The sequence below is a fragment of the Anabrus simplex genome, chromosome 5 (genome assembly GCF_040414725.1).
Source record: "Anabrus simplex isolate iqAnaSimp1 chromosome 5, ASM4041472v1, whole genome shotgun sequence".
Classification (NCBI taxonomy): domain Eukaryota; kingdom Metazoa; phylum Arthropoda; class Insecta; order Orthoptera; family Tettigoniidae; genus Anabrus; species Anabrus simplex.
This window is the reverse complement of record NC_090269.1, coordinates 424,301,019-424,317,404: the sequence shown is the minus strand read 5'-3', so window position 1 is coordinate 424,317,404 and position 16,386 is coordinate 424,301,019. Positions and strand designations below refer to the sequence as shown.

The window sequence follows — 16,386 nt, the reverse complement described above, 5'->3', positions numbered from 1 at the left end:
CGGTGAATTTAAATGGGTTTTTGCGGGGCAGTGTTTCTAAATCTGTACGTGACTGAGGATCGGCTTAAGAATCATGCCGACAAATCAGCATCAAACACAAACACACTCGATGTCACCGTAGCGTACTGTCAGTTCGCAGGTTTGTATTCTAAGCACTCCCATGCAAGTCTTAAGCCACCCACACATTTAACAACACAACCTCTCGAAACCCATTTGAATTCACCCGCGGAGTGATCTGATTTGCAAACTTCAGCAGCTGATGAAATGTCAGTCGTGCGAGATATCGAATTGTTTATCAGCATGACCAACGTTCTAACGCTAATATACAGTATCAGATTCACGTTGTTTCCTACCACCCTGTATACACTGGAGAATAGAATATCTTTCTGTTCAAAGTGATCGGGGTGGGGATTTGAATTTTGGGTTCGGCCTGGTGAGAAATGTGGATGTGTTCAAGTTTTATTTGTTGTCATTAACGTACAAGACTTGACAATGTTACAAGCATGTATCCCACGGGATGAGACAAGCAGGGGTAGTTATTAGATCTTTATGAGCTGTCACACATCCAGATGAACAGAGGAAGAGTAGCTCGGTGTTGCGGTGGGAAGCATTCTGACGTACGGCTCGGAGTGTTGGACACTGACCGAGAAGCACAGGGGTAATGTAAAGGCCGTGGAAATGAATGTACTATGGCAGAGCATAATAGCTACTAGCTTGGATAGGGTAATGAATGAATAGAGCTGGTTAAGGATAAGATTGATGCTCAAGCGGTGAGATGGTATGGACATGTCTGAAGTGCTGATGTTTATACATTAATAGGTTAGGGTGCAAACTCACTGAAAGGAGTAACACATATAGTCTATACTGCACAACCGTTCTGCTATGAGATTTGCATAAATTTTAGGGGTGCGGACCATAAGAACCACTGCAAATTATGTTACCCTCACTATATTACCGAAGAGCGGGCTAGTTTACTAGCCAAATCGGTTTGCATTCTAACCTATTACCACCTAAACAACCAAGCTGTAGACAAGTCTGGCAGCTGGAGCAAGAGCAGTGCCCACTTTGTTTGCTCAAATGTTATCCACCAGAGAGATCTCGAGGGAGACCATGGGAAGGAGAGGTCTATCCGAAGAAGACAGCTTAGATAGGAGTATGTGGCAAGTTATGAAAAGTGGAAATGCCTGCAAAAATAAATATGAAACAGAACACTGATGTTATAACTCACCACATAGTCGACGATGTGCTCCTCATGTCCATGTTTGTCCTTGACCACACCGTGGATGGGCTGAGCAGGTCCTATGACAGGACCTACGAAATGGATGAAGGACTCAGCGTGACCTCCACCGTAGTTACTCCCACCAGAATGACCGTACTGTGCGGAGACGACGACAGCGAGCGTCGCGACGACAGACAAGGTCTGAAACAAACAGTAGGAGTCCAGTTCATAAAGTAAGCCTATTGGACAACTTTATAGCGAGGATTTTAAAGTTACAGCGTCATTTCAACTGATATCAATAAGGATGAACTAAAATTAAATCGTCCGGTGCAAATCGACTGTTTTGGTTTACGCTTTGAGTATATATCAGGATGTTTGTTTGTTTGTCTGTTTGTTCGGGCACCACGTGAAAATTTCCAGAGCGCACGTTTGTGAAGCTCGACATATGTTTTACAATTCTGTTACCTTAGGTTATAGAATAAGTGGAATTGCAATATTCAAAGAACGAAAAGTGCTAAGAGCGACGGAGCGAAGTGATTTCTTAACTATATTTTGGAAACTCAGCGAAATGTTTTCAACGAAACTTTCCTTTTAAATTTAAATATCGAAAATTCTGTATCATGATGGGCAGTCTGATACAGCCAACATTGATTTACAGATTTGGAAATAACATATAAAATAGTACCATTGCACATTTTGAACCGACGAACTTGGGATCTAGACATCAATTTTTTACCACTAATCCTCCCCTATGTAACTTTATACTCGCTACAGCTACTCATTTTCACCAGACGGCATTAGTGCTGAAATTGCAGGAAAACTTAACGCGTAAACTACGGACACATCAGATTTACTTAGGTGATAATATTATTAGTACTGAAAGGAATTATTTTACCGTATATATTTTGTTACACACATGTTAAATGGTGAAAGAAAGAAATCAAACCAGGCGCTACTTACCAGAAGGTGTCTCATGTTGCTGCGGGAGGTGAGGTTACAAGGTTGTGATACTTTGCATGGCCAGTCTCAACTCTTATATACTGCAGCGCGAGTTAGATAATGGAATGACATAAGAGTCGCTGTTCTTAGTCTTGGAACCGGCAGGTACGTGACAGTCGAAATAAGGCTTTTTGTCATCTGACCTCTATACACTGCAACATGTGGAACGGTATGGAAATACTGTATTTACATTCCATTCACTAAGCTCGCACTTGATACAGGCAGGCGGTACTTCCTTGTGGGCTATCTGTTTAGAGGTCATAGTAGTTTTTAACCTTTTCGGAAGCAGCATTTGAAAATAACAATTGACCTACTGCAATGGTAGTAAGGAAATTCAAAGAGGAATTTGGATAGGGAATCAAAAGCCGAAGATTTGCCGATGATGTTGTTATTTTACCTTAGTCTGCTGAGGATCCGGAGAAATTACTCAATGATATATACACAGTCTTGGCGAATGAGTTCAAGATGAAAATAAATACGTCCATAGCAAAAGTAATGGAGTGCAGTCGAACGAAGTAAAGTATTACAGGAAGTAGACGAATATTGTTAACCAACGATAAATGTTGACTATCACAATCAATGAAGGGCTTAGTTAAGAATTGTTACTTCAAACATTGATACAGGAATTAGAAAGATGGTTTAGAAGATTGTTTAGAAGTGCAGCATGGTCATTACCTAACTCATAAAGAAAAAGAATAGAAGCTTTTGAAATGAGGTGTTACAGAAAATTACTGAAGGTGTGATGGATGGATCGAATCACGAATGGAGATATACTGAATCGAGTTGTTGGTAGGAGATCAATTTGACTAAATTTGACAAGAAGAAGGGACAGAATGATATGACACTGAGAACTTATTCAGTTGCTTTTTGGGAAGTGTAGGTGGTAAGAACGATAGGGGTAGATCAAGCAGATTACGGTACATATAGGATGTATTAGTTACGTACATCACTGAATAACACCCCAATATAATATTTTAATACGTTCACATTCGAGAGTGTATTAACTATTCATCTGCTGAAAGCCGTTTTCAATCTGGTTATTCTTCAGTTCCGCAAAAATTTTAATAAGTTCTCTCTCGTCTGGGGGGACTTAACGTTTGTTACCTTGTTCCGTATTTTTCCGAGGCCATTTATCTTCGAGCTCCTCACAATTTAGCACTTTATCAAAGTATCTGGCAAAGATCTCACAATTTTCATATTTGCCACCGTCCGTTTTCCTTGTTCCTTTCAAAAACTCAAGCTTGATGCGTGATATCCATTTAAATGTTGATTGGCAGTTCTGTAGAAGGTCCTAATATAGTTTTTATTAAACCTTGTCTCAATGATGCGTATCTCCTCAGAGATTTGGTTTCTTTTGGCTTGCGGGAGGGTCTTGCTCCCTGTTTACGCACCGTTTTGAAAGCCTCTACTCTTCTGTGAATTTCCTCGTCGCAGTCTTTTGTCCACCATCGGTGTCTGCTTGTACGTTGTAATGGCGCAATTTCCTCGGCTGCATTTGAAAAGTTTTCCCGGATATCTTCCCAGGTCTCGACTATCCTTTCACCCAGCAGTCTTTGAATCTCGTTTTTCTTATCATGCAGGTTTTCATGGTTTACCTTTATGACCCTATTCATTTGCAGTCTTTTGTCTTTAACTATTATTATTACCTTTGTAAGGCAGACCCTCCGACGAGGTGTGTTAAGAAACTCCGCGTTGTTGTAGTGGAGGATGGTGTTGTGAAAGTTGCAGTTGGGAAGGAGTAGCAATCTGCCTGGGGAATATTCTTGAATTATCATTTGGGACCCTCTGCCGAGAAACTGATATCCTCCATCCGAGCTGAAAGGCTCAGACGGTTGAGGCGCTGGCCTTCTGACCCCAACTTGGCAGGTTCGATCCTGACTCAGTTCGGTGATATTTGAAGGCGTTCAAATACGTCAGCCTCGTGTGGTTAGATTTACTGGCACCTTAAAGATCTCCTGCGGGACTAAAATCCGGCACCTCACGGTTTCCGAAAACCTTAAAAGTAGTTACTGGGACGAATAGCCAATAACATTTTTCTTCTTCTACTTCTTCTTAATCGGTTTACCATCCAGGGTTGGTTATTCCCTCGGACTCAGCGAGGGATCCCACCTCTACCGCCTCATAGGCAGTGTCCTGGAACGTGAGACATTGGGCCGGGGATAGAACTGAGGAGGATGACCAGTACCTCGCCCAGGCGGCCTCACCTGCTATGCTGAACAGGGGCCTTGTTGGGAGATGGGAAGATTGGAGGGAGAGACAAGGAACGGGGAAGGAAGCGGCCGTGGGCTTAGGTTGGGTACCATCCCGGAACTTGCCTGAAGGAGAAGTGGGAAACCACGGAAAACAACTTCCAGAATGGCTGAGGAGGGAACCGAACTCACCTCTACTCATTTGACCTCTCGAGGCTGAGTGTACCCCGTTCCAGCACTCGTACCACTTTTCAAATTTCGTGGCAAAGCCGGGAATCGAACCCGGGCCTCCGAGGGTGTCAGCTAATCACACTAACCACTACACCACAGAGGTGGAGTCCGATAACATTAACATTATTTATATCCTCCATTTCTTTCGTAATTATGCTTCCTTGGGAAAAACGTGAAAATGCACTTCGTTGAAGTATCAGATGTTGAGATGTACGATCAGGCACTCAACAATGTACCATGTTTACCTGAAGATTAAAAATAAATCATGGAGCACACAATCAGGCATTCGGTACAAATACTTCTGCGGTACTTTCACTCCCGGAATTTATATCACTGCTCAATATATATAAAGCATTTATATCATTGACAGTATGCATTAAAATATAGAACTTTATGTCTGTAATTGCACGATCAAGTGGGAAGAAATCAGTACATCTGCACTGAACGGGCGTGAATGAGGTAACGTGTTTGTGACCCCAGAGGCATAAGTGGGTAACGCAACTCGGTCGGGTTTTGTCTGGCAGAGCTTGGCGCCCGTCAAGCCCTAGTATAACCTAATAGGCAAGGCCATTACGTGGCCTTCCTTGCTACAGCAGTCATTGCTCCAGGAAACAGTCGTCTGATCAGCTCCAATGTCTTCCCCAACGCGAGTCGGAAAACCTTGATTTCCGATTCAACGAAGAAGAATTATTCACATTCTTCCTTCATTAGATAAGGCAGCATCTTTCGTGTCATAACTCTCAGATAGGAAAGTTTACATATCCGTTCTATATCTCTCAGACCAAAATATCTAATGAACTCCACCTGTGACTTATAAAACATTTTTGGGTGGTTCACCAATATATAATCTGCCATTGCGCGGCGTTCAAAGTAAGGTATCATCAAAATTCTGCAGTACACACTCTTTCATCCATGTGTCGAGCTGCGTGGCTCAGACTGTTACGGCTCTGCCTTCCTGAGCCCAGCTTAATAGGTTTGATCCTGAATCAGTTCGGTGGTATTTGAAGGTGCTCATATACGTCAGTCCTGTGTCGGTAGATTTATCGGCACGTAAAAGAAGTACTGAGGGACAACATTCCGGCACCTCGGCGTCCCTGAAATCCGTAAATGTAGTCAGTGGGACGTAAAATCACTAACATTATTGTCTTTATCGAAGCACGTACTATTTTGATGAATACCAAAACGTACGCAGATAGTCCAAGGAAGGAAGGTGCTTCATATCGTAGCAGGTAGGCCTACTTCATGTCTAAACACTTACTGCCGTTTTTATTTCTATAAAATGCTCTGAAAACGTAGAAAAATGCAGGTGTTCAGTGTTTTCCATGCAAATCATCGTGTACTAAAATGAGGAATGGCATACCATGGAGGAACTTGTTAGTTTTTCCTTTTCTGATAGTGCCCATCTACAAGCGTGCTTTAGCTACATTACACATCATTATGGATGGATTAACTGCGTGCTGGTTAGCTCAATTGAAACCGGCACGGATCAAGGGAGCTGTAGATGTGTAGGGTGGACGTTCAAATCTCTAGTTTGAATGTTTTGCCTTTTTAGTCGTGGGGTGGGTTTTTAATTAGTTTGGTGGAGTTAGGGGCACCAGGCCTTCTCTTCCAGTCTAACTGAAAAATAATGTCCGCCTCCGTGGTGTAGTGGTGTAGTTGTTAGTGTGATTAGCTGCCAGACCCGGAGCCCCGGGTCCGATTTCCGGTTTTGCCACGAAATTTGAAAAGTGATACGAGGGCTGGAAGGAGGCCCACACACCGTTGGGATGTCAACTGAGTAGACCTCCCACCTCAGCCATCTTCGAAGTCTTTTTCCGTGTTTTCTTACTTCTCCTCCTGGCAAATGCCGGGATGGTACCTAACTTAAAGCCAATGCCTCTTCTTTACCTCTTCTTTGCCTATCCCTTCTAATCTTCCCTCCCCCTCCCCCCTTACAAGGCCTCTTTTCGGCATATTAGGCGAGGCCGTCTGAGCGAGGTACTGACCCTTCTCGCCACTGGTATTCCTAATCGAATTTCTCACGGTCCAGAAGACTGCCCTTGAGGCAGTAAGGTGGGATTCCTCGCTGAGTCCGCGCGAAAAACCAACACTGGAGGGGAAAACGGATTAAGAAAGAAAACAAACAGGTAAGGCATATCCAGGCGTTCTTCTTTCGCTGTTCTATTTCTAAATGCTGATGGTCATGGAATTTTAGGATCTCTCTAAAGACAGCGGTGTGAAGATGCTAGGAACCTGGCAGCAGGCACATTGTATTTGCATACGAGTGTGTTAAGAAGTTATTCTCAGTTAACATAATAGAGTTTATTACGGAAGGTCCGAAGTGAAGGCTCTCGACTACATTGTCGTTTTGAAATGATTGGGAAATATTTCATTTATCAAAGTTCAAGGGTCGGCAAAATATCTAATTGATGACAATTGAAGAGATTCAACCTAAAACCACACTAGGCCTATACCACTTTATCATAGTAAGGATTACGATGTCCGTATCTGTGGTGTAGTGGTTAGTGTTATTAGCTGCCATCCCCCGGAGGTCCGGGTTCGATTCCGGGCTCTGCCACGAAATTTGAAAAGTGGTACGAAGCCTGGAACGGCGTAAACTCAACCTCAGGAGGTCAACTGAGTAGTGTTGGGTTCGATTCCCACCTCAGCCATCCTGTAAGTGGTTTTCCGTGGTTTCCCACTTTTCCTCCAGACAACTGCCGGGATGGTACCTAACTTAAGGCCACGGCCGCTTCCTTCTCCATTCCTTGTCTATCCCTTCCAATCTTCCCATCCCCCACAAGGCCCCTGTTCAGCATAGCAGGTGAGGCCGCCTGGGCGAGGCACTGGTCCTTCTCCCCAGTTGTATCTACCGACCCAAAGTCTCACGCTCCAGGACACTGCCTTTGAGGCGGTAGAGATGGGATCCGTGGCTGAGTCCGAGGAAAAAACCGACCCTGAAGGGTAAACAGATTAAGAAAGAAAGAAAGAAAGAAAAGGATTACGATCATTACAAAGATCAAGATCGTTTAGCACAAATAAACTGACTAAAGGAGTAGGCCTAAATGATCAACAAAGAGGTAGGTATTATACTCACATATTTCAATATTTATAACTAGAGCCTCCTTGGCTCAGGCGGCTACGCGCCGGCCTCTCACCGTTGTGTTCCGTGGTTCATATCCCGGTCACTCCATATGAGATCTGTGCTGTGGTGGGAGAGGTTTTTCTTCGGGTACTCCGCTTTTTCCTGGCATCTTTTATTCCAGTAACACTCTCCAATATCATTTCATTGCATCTGTCAGACATTAATATTTCCCCAGAGTAGTGCGACAGTGTTCGGCAGCCGGCCCAATTCCTACCCTCGGCGCTAGATGGGGGCTTCATTCATTCCATTCCATTCTTGATTCGGTAAAATGACTGGAAATAGTCATAAATACTGAAATGAAAATCCTCAGCTTAATTTATGCCTAATAACATTAGCCTATTAATTATGATTCAGAACTGACATAATTCTATTAGCACCTCACGAGATGGTTCGTGAATATGATCATAAAAAGTGATTCATTAACAAACCTGAGTTTCCATATATAAGAATTATTTGAATTGAGGGTAAGTTTAGTTTATGTCACTTTATTTACTGTCAGGAGAAGGAGATCGCAGATATAAACAATGAGTCAGTCGTCCGTGTCTCCTACAGAATTTGTCTTCAATTGATGGATGATTACGAAGTTCATCAGATGGTGATCTCATCAAGAATTGTTTAAGAATGGGAGGCGAAGAATTTAGTCTAAATCTGATAAAACAATATAAATCAGTAGACCTATCAAGATGGGCTGTGAATCGTGATAGTACAGGGTGTTATTGTCAGCTAGAGTGCTACAGAACAACTTGGCCGTGCGGTTAGGGTCGCACAGCTCTGAGCTTGCATTCAGGAGATAGTGGGTTAGAATCCCACCGTCGGCACCTCTGAAGATGTTCTCCGGTGGTTTCCCAATTTCACACCAGGCAAATGCTGGGGCTGTGTCTTACTTAAAGCCTCGGCCACTACCTTCCCACTCCTATCACTTTCCCATCTTAGTGCGCCGTTAAAGAAGTAGGAAAAAAATAATATTCCACAATTCAAGTCCATCAGGCAAGCAACTCAATGTTGAAAATATCCTTGGGATATAAGCTACGAATTTTAGGCAATTAAAAAATAATATAGTATGAGAGCATATTCTTTATTTATTCCAAAAAATTACAAACCTTTTCTTAATCATCGTTGTCCGGTCGATTAGATTAGCAGCTTGCTTCTTTCTACCACTACGAGCGCTAATGTGAGTCAATGCAGAGTCTCACTTAACCACCACTACGAGCGCTAATGTGAGTCAATGCAGAGTTTCACTTAACCACCACTAAGAGCGCTAATGTGAGTCAATGCAGAGTTCCACTTAACCACCACTACGAGCGCTAATGTGAATCAATGCAGAGTTTCACTTAACCACCACTACGAGCGCTAATGTGAGTCAATGCAGAGTTTCACTTAACCACCACTACGAGCGCTAATGTGTGTCGATGCAGAGTTTCACTTAACCACCACTACGAGCGCTAATGTGAGTCAATGCAGAGTTTCACTTAACCACCACTACAAGCGCTAATGTGAGTCAATGCAGAGTTTCACTTAACCACCACTACGAGCGCTAATGTGAGTCAATGTAGAGTTTCACTTAACCACCACTACGAGCGCTAATGTGAGTCAATGCAGAGTTTTACTTAACAACCACTACGAGCGCTAATGTGAGTCAATGCAGAGTTTCACTTAACCACCACTACGAGCGCTAATGTGAGTCAATGTAGAGTTTCACTTAATCACCACTACGAGCGCTAATGTGAGCCAATGCAGAGTTTCGCTTATGCCCAGATAACAACATTCGGTGTGAACATTTAACAAAAAATGCAAAAGAAACAATCCTGAGGGTAATGAATCAAGGAACACGCTACAGAATGAATTATGTGATTAAGTTATTTGAACTAAAACAAACGAATAATGAAACGAGCGATTTTAGGTTGTTTTTCCGGAACTGCAATTAGGTCGGAAGTATTTTCGAAATTCTTTTTTTTTTGCTTTACGTCGCACCGACACATATGTGTCTTACGGCGACGATGGGATAGGAAAGGCCTAGGAATTGGAAGGAAGCGGCCGTGGCCTTAAGTAAGGTACAGCCCCGGCATTTGCCTGGTGTGAAAATGGGAAACCACGGAAAACCATCTTCAGGGCTGAAGACAGTGGGGCTCGAACCCACAATCTCCCGATTACTGGATACTGGCCGCACTTAAGCGACTGCAGCTATCGAGCTCGGTATTCGTGTTTTTAGTTTGATAGAACTATCCAGGCCTCACAATTTGAAACCTTCCTGGGCCCTTTAGCTCTTGAAGGTTCGGCACGATTGAGTATAGGGACCCCTACTTTGTCTGTTAAGAAATGATTTCAACTTAAAGAGGTTAGTGCATTTGCGGTGGCTGCTCGCAGCCTGTTCTAGCAGACGGTTACACCGTTTAGTGTTACCTGAGGTTCTTCCGGGTTTGATTTGTTACAAACAAAACAAACTCGAACAGCAAGATGCGTACTGGAGTGCCACGTGTTCAGCGTAACTACTATTGTCTACGTTCCTTACCCTTCGTTTTACACAGTTCTTCAGTTGGTACCACGAGGGTCCTTAGCGTAGAGCCTTGGGCCTCATTACCCCTACATCAAGGGGTCGGTTAGTTTAATATGACACTCACGAGTTTATAAGCAAAGGATAATAAAGCAGTCTTTTCGATTTTAAGATTTTCATGCTCCCCTTCGTGATTTTCTCTTAAGCCGTACGAGGTCAATTTCATTATAGAATTTTCTAGTTTTCATTTTATATTTAAGTCTTAAGAGAGAAATTCCATTCTCATAAACTGCTTCTTCTTTATTTGTTTACCCTCCAGGGTCGGTTTTCCCCTCGGAATCAGCAAGGGATCCCACCTCTACCGCATCAAGGGCAGTGTCCTGGAGCTTCAGACTCTGGGTCAGGGGATACAACTGGGGAGGAAGACCTGTACCTCGCCAGGCGGCCTCACTTACTATGCTGAACAGGGGCCTTGTGTAAGGATGGGAACATTGGAAGGAATAGGGAAGGAAGCGGCAGTGGCCTTAAGTTAGGTACCATTCCGACATTTGCCTGGAGAAGAAGTGGGAAACAACGGAAAACCACTTCCACGATGGATGAGGTGGGAATCGAACCCAACTCTACTCAGTTGACCTCCTGAGGTTGAGTGGACCCCGTTCCAGCCCTCGTACTACTTTTCAAATTTCGTGGCAGAGCCGGGAATCGAACCCGAGCCTCCAGGGGTGGCAGCTAATCACACTAACCACTGCACCATAGAGGCAGACATCATAAATTACATTAATGCAATTTCAGTTTGACAGCGCTAATGAAAATAAAATGTCGTATGGCTTTTAGTGCCGGGATATCCCAAGACGTGTTCGGCTCGCCAGGTGCAGGTTTTCTATTTGACTCCCGTAGGCGACCTGCGCGTCATGATGAGGATGAAATGATGATGAAGACAACACATACACCAAGCTCCCGTGCCGTAGGAATTAACCAATTAAGGTTAAAATCCCCGACCCTGCCGTAAATCGAACCCGGGACCCTCTGAAACGAAGTCCAGTACGCAGACCGTTCAGCCAACGAGTCGGACAGTGCTAATCAAGGTACTGTAACCAATCCGCTGAATAAAGAGAAATATTCCTGTTCTGAGAGACGATATTTTCAATAAAATCCATAAAATCCTTATTTCTCATAGTTATTTTTTGTTAATGTGTTTCATTGTAGGCCCACGAATGAAAATCATCTGTGACTTTCTGGACCCATACAGTACAGGATGCTACTGAAAGACTCCCTCTCATGAACTTGCCTGGGATTCCTAGAGCAATTCTCTCTCGCACATACTGTATATTAAGAGAAAAGTTCCTCTTTTTATTTAAAAGGAAAGAGCGGCAGCTGGGTAATATATTGTGGGAAAAATAATTAAAGAAAATATCTGATGCTTTGTAATTTCATTAATACACAAACACAAAATTGTTATAAATATAAAAGACTTTATTTGACACAAGTGATATACAGTATAATAAAATAAATCAATTTACAACAGTTAACAAAAATATAAAACGAATATGGATGTGGATGTGTAACATTTGAAGTTCGTATGGGAAATTTAAATTTCGTCATTCTAAATAAGGGGCGAAATTTTGGATAGTTTGATGATAATGTGTTTAGGTGGGATGAGCAGTCGTGTTGTGATGAAAGAGAGTGAGTAGTCCGTTCATAGAGTTAATAACTTCCACGGCCTCCAAGATTGTAACCAGAACCGCCAAAGCTTTCAAGGCCTCCTTGACTGTAGCCGCTGCTAGCTCCAGAGCTGCCGTATCCATGGCCGCCCTGACTGCTGTATCCTTGAGGATGAGTGTTGTGGTGACTGTTGTGCACCTCGGCACGGAAGCCGTCCTTATCAGCCACGTACTTGACGGTCCTCACATTACCACTCTTCTCCTTGAGACTGTACTCTCCCACCACCTTGTGTCCGTCCCGAGACTCCTGCTGACCGTGGAAGTCTCCGGTGTGGTGATCAGCTACGCCGTACTTGTATTCGTAGTGAGGATGGGCCTGGTCATACAAAACAAACATTGTTGAGACTTTATATCAGTGGTGTATTTTTATGTAGATAAAACCTAACACTACCAAATGAGAACATTAGTGGAATGAGTGTATACGGTATATAATCTGGGGATTAGAATATCTGTCGGTTGGAAGTGAGCAAGCTGAGGATTTGAATTTGAAGTTCGGCCGGGTGAGATATGTTAATCTGTTCAAGTATTTGTGTTCACTAATGGACAAGACTGGTCAGTGTAACGCGAATTTATCCCACAGGATAAGTTAAGCAAGGGTATTTATTAGATCTTTAACTGAGATCTTTTACGCTGTCACGTATCCAGATAAACAAAGGGAGAGTGGCTGAATGTTACGGATGGAAGCATTCCGACATACGGTTACACTGTAGGAGAGATATAGGGGGTAAGATTGAGGCTCTGGAAATGAGTGTATTATCGCAGAGCATAATTGCTTCCAACTTGTGTGGGCTAGTCAATGGATGTGTAATAGTGCTGGTGAAGGATAGGATTGATGCTCAAGCGGTGAGATGGTATGGACATGTCTGGAGTGCTGATGTTTAGACATTAATAGGTTAGAGTGCAAACTCACTGAAAGGAGTAACGTGTATAGTCTATGCTGCACAACCGTTCTGCTTTGAGATTTGCAGACATTTTAGGAGTGCGGACTTTGAGAACCCCTGCAAGTTATATTACTCTCGCTATAGTACCGAAAAGCGGGCTAGTCTACTAGCCAAATCGGTTTGCATTCTAACCTATTACCACCTAAACATCTGAGCTGTAGACATGTGTGGCATGTGGAGGAACAGCATTGCTTAACTGTTATCCACCAGGGAGAAGATATTGAGGGAGACCATGGGAAGGAGAGATCTGTCCGAAGAAGACAGTTTAGATATGAGTATGCAGCAACAGCTGATTAGTGGAGATGTCTGCAAAAGTATGAAATAGAACACCAATGTTATAACTCACCACATAGTCGACGATGTGCTCCTCATGTCCATGTTTGTCCTTGACCACACCGTGGATGGGCTGAGCAGGTCCTATGACAGGACCTACGAAGTGGATGAAGGACTCAGCGTGACCTCCACCGTAGTTACTCCCAGTAGAATGACCGTACTGTGCGGAGACGACGACAGCGAGCGTCGCGACGACAGACAAGGTCTGAAACAAACAGTAGGTGTCCAGTTCATAAAGGAATCACGTTGGTCACTGTACAGCTCGGATTATCAAGTTACAGCGTCATTTCAACTGATATCAATAAGGATGAACTAAAACTAAATCGTCCGGTGAAAATAACGGTATGAATCGACCTTTTTGGTCAATCATATACACTGTTGTATTGATGATTTGACATATCATTAACATCCCCGGATATTATGGTATGGGAATGGCCGGGAGAGTTGGCCGTGAGATTAGGGGCACGCGGCTGTGAGCTTGCATCCTGGATATAGTGGGTTCGAACCGCACTGTCGACAGCGCTGAAGGTAGTTTTTCCGTGGTTTCCCATTTTTACACCAGGCAAATGCTGGGGCTGTAGTTTAATTAAGACCACGGCCGCTTCCTTCGCACTCCTAGCCTTTTCCTATACCATCGTCGCCATAAGACCTGTCTGTGTCGGTACGACGTAAAGCAATTATTAAGAAATGGTATAAAATTGTGGTATAAAAAATGCCATCGCTTCGATAGTGCGTTACACTACGGAGCGACTCGATCCATTGTTTGATTTTGTACAGTGTCCTAGTTATTTAGAGCACTGAATTGATTCCACGTCCGAAAGTGAAAGTAATGACTGTGCGTGAAGAACGATTTTATGCGTGATTTGCCATTTGGGATTACCATTACTATATAATGATCTATAGTCATCATAAAATGAAGGAAACACATTTAGAACACTGCTCATTATTCACAATAGTAAACAACTACCATTAAAGTCAACATTGTCCGGTATGTTGTATCATAATACCGTAATTTAAGGTGAATGATGGTAATCCACAGTAATGACAGAAATAAGTCCTTTTTCTTTCTTTCTATACAGACTCAACAAAACTGATTATTAATACTATTTTATTCAGCGGCACACTTTTGTGGATACTTAGTGTTGTGAACTTAGTTTTCCGAAAACCGGTAGAGAAAAATTTCTATTTGTACGGGTAGACACTGTATTTATTTACTGTTGCGTTAGTATATATATGACACTTAACTGTGCTCAATACGTAGTGCTTCTTCCCCTTGTCACGGCTGTCAGTAGAATACACAGAGTACTCAGTTAGTATTTGCTGTTCGAAAAGTGGGCAGCTCCGACAAATTTTTGTAAATTTTAACCGTATAAATGAATCTCCGGAAAAGGAAAAGAGTGTTTTGTCACCACTGAATTTCCCGTTCGTTTATATAAATGGAACCACCCCATCCTTTGTTTTCATCGTACCCTTCAACTATAAAAAACCAAACAAAAAACAAACCAAACCCCATGGCACTACAGTCCTTGAAGGGCCTTGGCCTACCAAGCGACCGCTGGTCAGCCCGAAGACCTGCAGATTATGAGGTGTCGTGTGGTCAGCACGACGAATCCTCTCGGTCGTTATTCTTGGCTTTCTAGACCGGAACCTTCGAATATAGAACACATTTATTCTAGCATTTCTTATCGATTCCAAGGAATAGAAGTTATAAACTCAGTTCAATAATTTTCTAAGTTATCTGTCGAGATGATGCATTTTAATAGATGATATAATTTATAATATATCATATATCATGTGTGTGACTCTCTGTCAAGTATTAAACTAGTGACGCCAAGGGTCGAAGTAAAAAAGGTCACATTGAAATGAATTAATGTCCCCATGGATGGTGGTGAAGCGACGATAATAATAATAATAATAATAATAATAATAATAATAATAATAATAATAATAATAATAATAATAATAATAATAATAATAATAATTAATATTTACGCTTAGAGTATTTATCATGATGTTTGTTTGTTTATCTGTTTATTCAAGTTCCACGTAAAAATGCCAGAGCGCAGGTTTGCGAAGATCGACATGTTTTACAATTCTGTTAACTTAGATTAAAGTATAACTGCCATTGCAATATTCAAAGGATGAAGGGTGCTAAGAGCTACGGGGCCGAAGTGGTTTCTTAACTATATTTTGGAAACTCAGTGAAATATTTCCAAGGGAAACTTTCCTTTTAAATTTAAATATCGAAAATTCTGTATCATTATATGTAGTTTGATACAGCCAACCTTGATTTACAGATTTGGAAATAACCTATGCAGTAGTACCATTGCAGATTTTGAACCGACGACCTTGGGATCTGGACATCAATTTTCTACCATTAATCTTCCCCTGTGTAACTTTACGCCCGCTACTCCCACTCATCTTTACTAGACGGCATTACTGCTGAAATTGTAGGAAAACCTAACCCTAAAATTGCGGATACATCAGATCTAGGTGATAATATTATTAGTATTGAAAGGATTTATTTTACCGTATATATATTTCGTTACCCACGTGTTAAATAGTGCAGAAAGAAATCAAAGCAGGCGCTACTTACCAGAAGGTGTCTCATGTTGCTGCGGGAGGTGAGGTTACAAGGTTGTGATACTTTGCATGGCCAGTCTCAACTCTTATATACTGCACCGCGAGTTAGATAATGGAATGACATAAGAGTCGCTGTTCTTAGTCTTGGAACCGGCAGGTACGTGACAGTCGAAATAAGGCTTTTTGTCACCTGACCTCTATCCACTGCATCGCTCTGCAACATGTGGAACGGTATGGAAATACAGTATTTACATTCCATTCACTAAGCTCGTACTTGCTACAGGCAGGCGGTACTTCCTTGTGGGCTATCTGTTTAGAGGTCATTGTAGTTTTTAACCTTTTCGGAACTAACATTTGAAAATTACACTTGATCTACTGCAATAGCAGTAAGGAAATTCAAAGAGGAATTTGGATAGGGAATCAAAAGTGGAGGATTTGTCGATGATGTTGTTATTTTACCTTAGTCTGCAGAGGATCTGGAGAAATTACTTATTGGTATAGACAGAGTCTTGGGGAAGGAATACAAGAAAAGAAATACGTCCATAGCAAAAGTAA

General features: G+C 42.4%; 1 protein-coding gene across 1 annotated transcript; it reads right to left on the bottom strand.

Annotated features, from left to right (window-relative positions):
- Window positions 1–11,957: 11,957 nt before the first annotated feature.
- LOC137501024 (adult-specific cuticular protein ACP-20-like) lies at window positions 11,958–15,859 on the bottom strand. Its single transcript, XM_068227872.1, has 3 exons — window positions 15,845–15,859; window positions 13,262–13,453; window positions 11,958–12,290 (listed from the first exon to the last, which is right to left on the bottom strand). The coding sequence occupies exons 1-3, from the start codon at window positions 15,857–15,859 to the stop codon at window positions 11,958–11,960; spliced, it is 540 nt and encodes a 179-aa protein (XP_068083973.1).
- Between the last annotated feature and the right edge of the window lie 527 nt (window positions 15,860–16,386).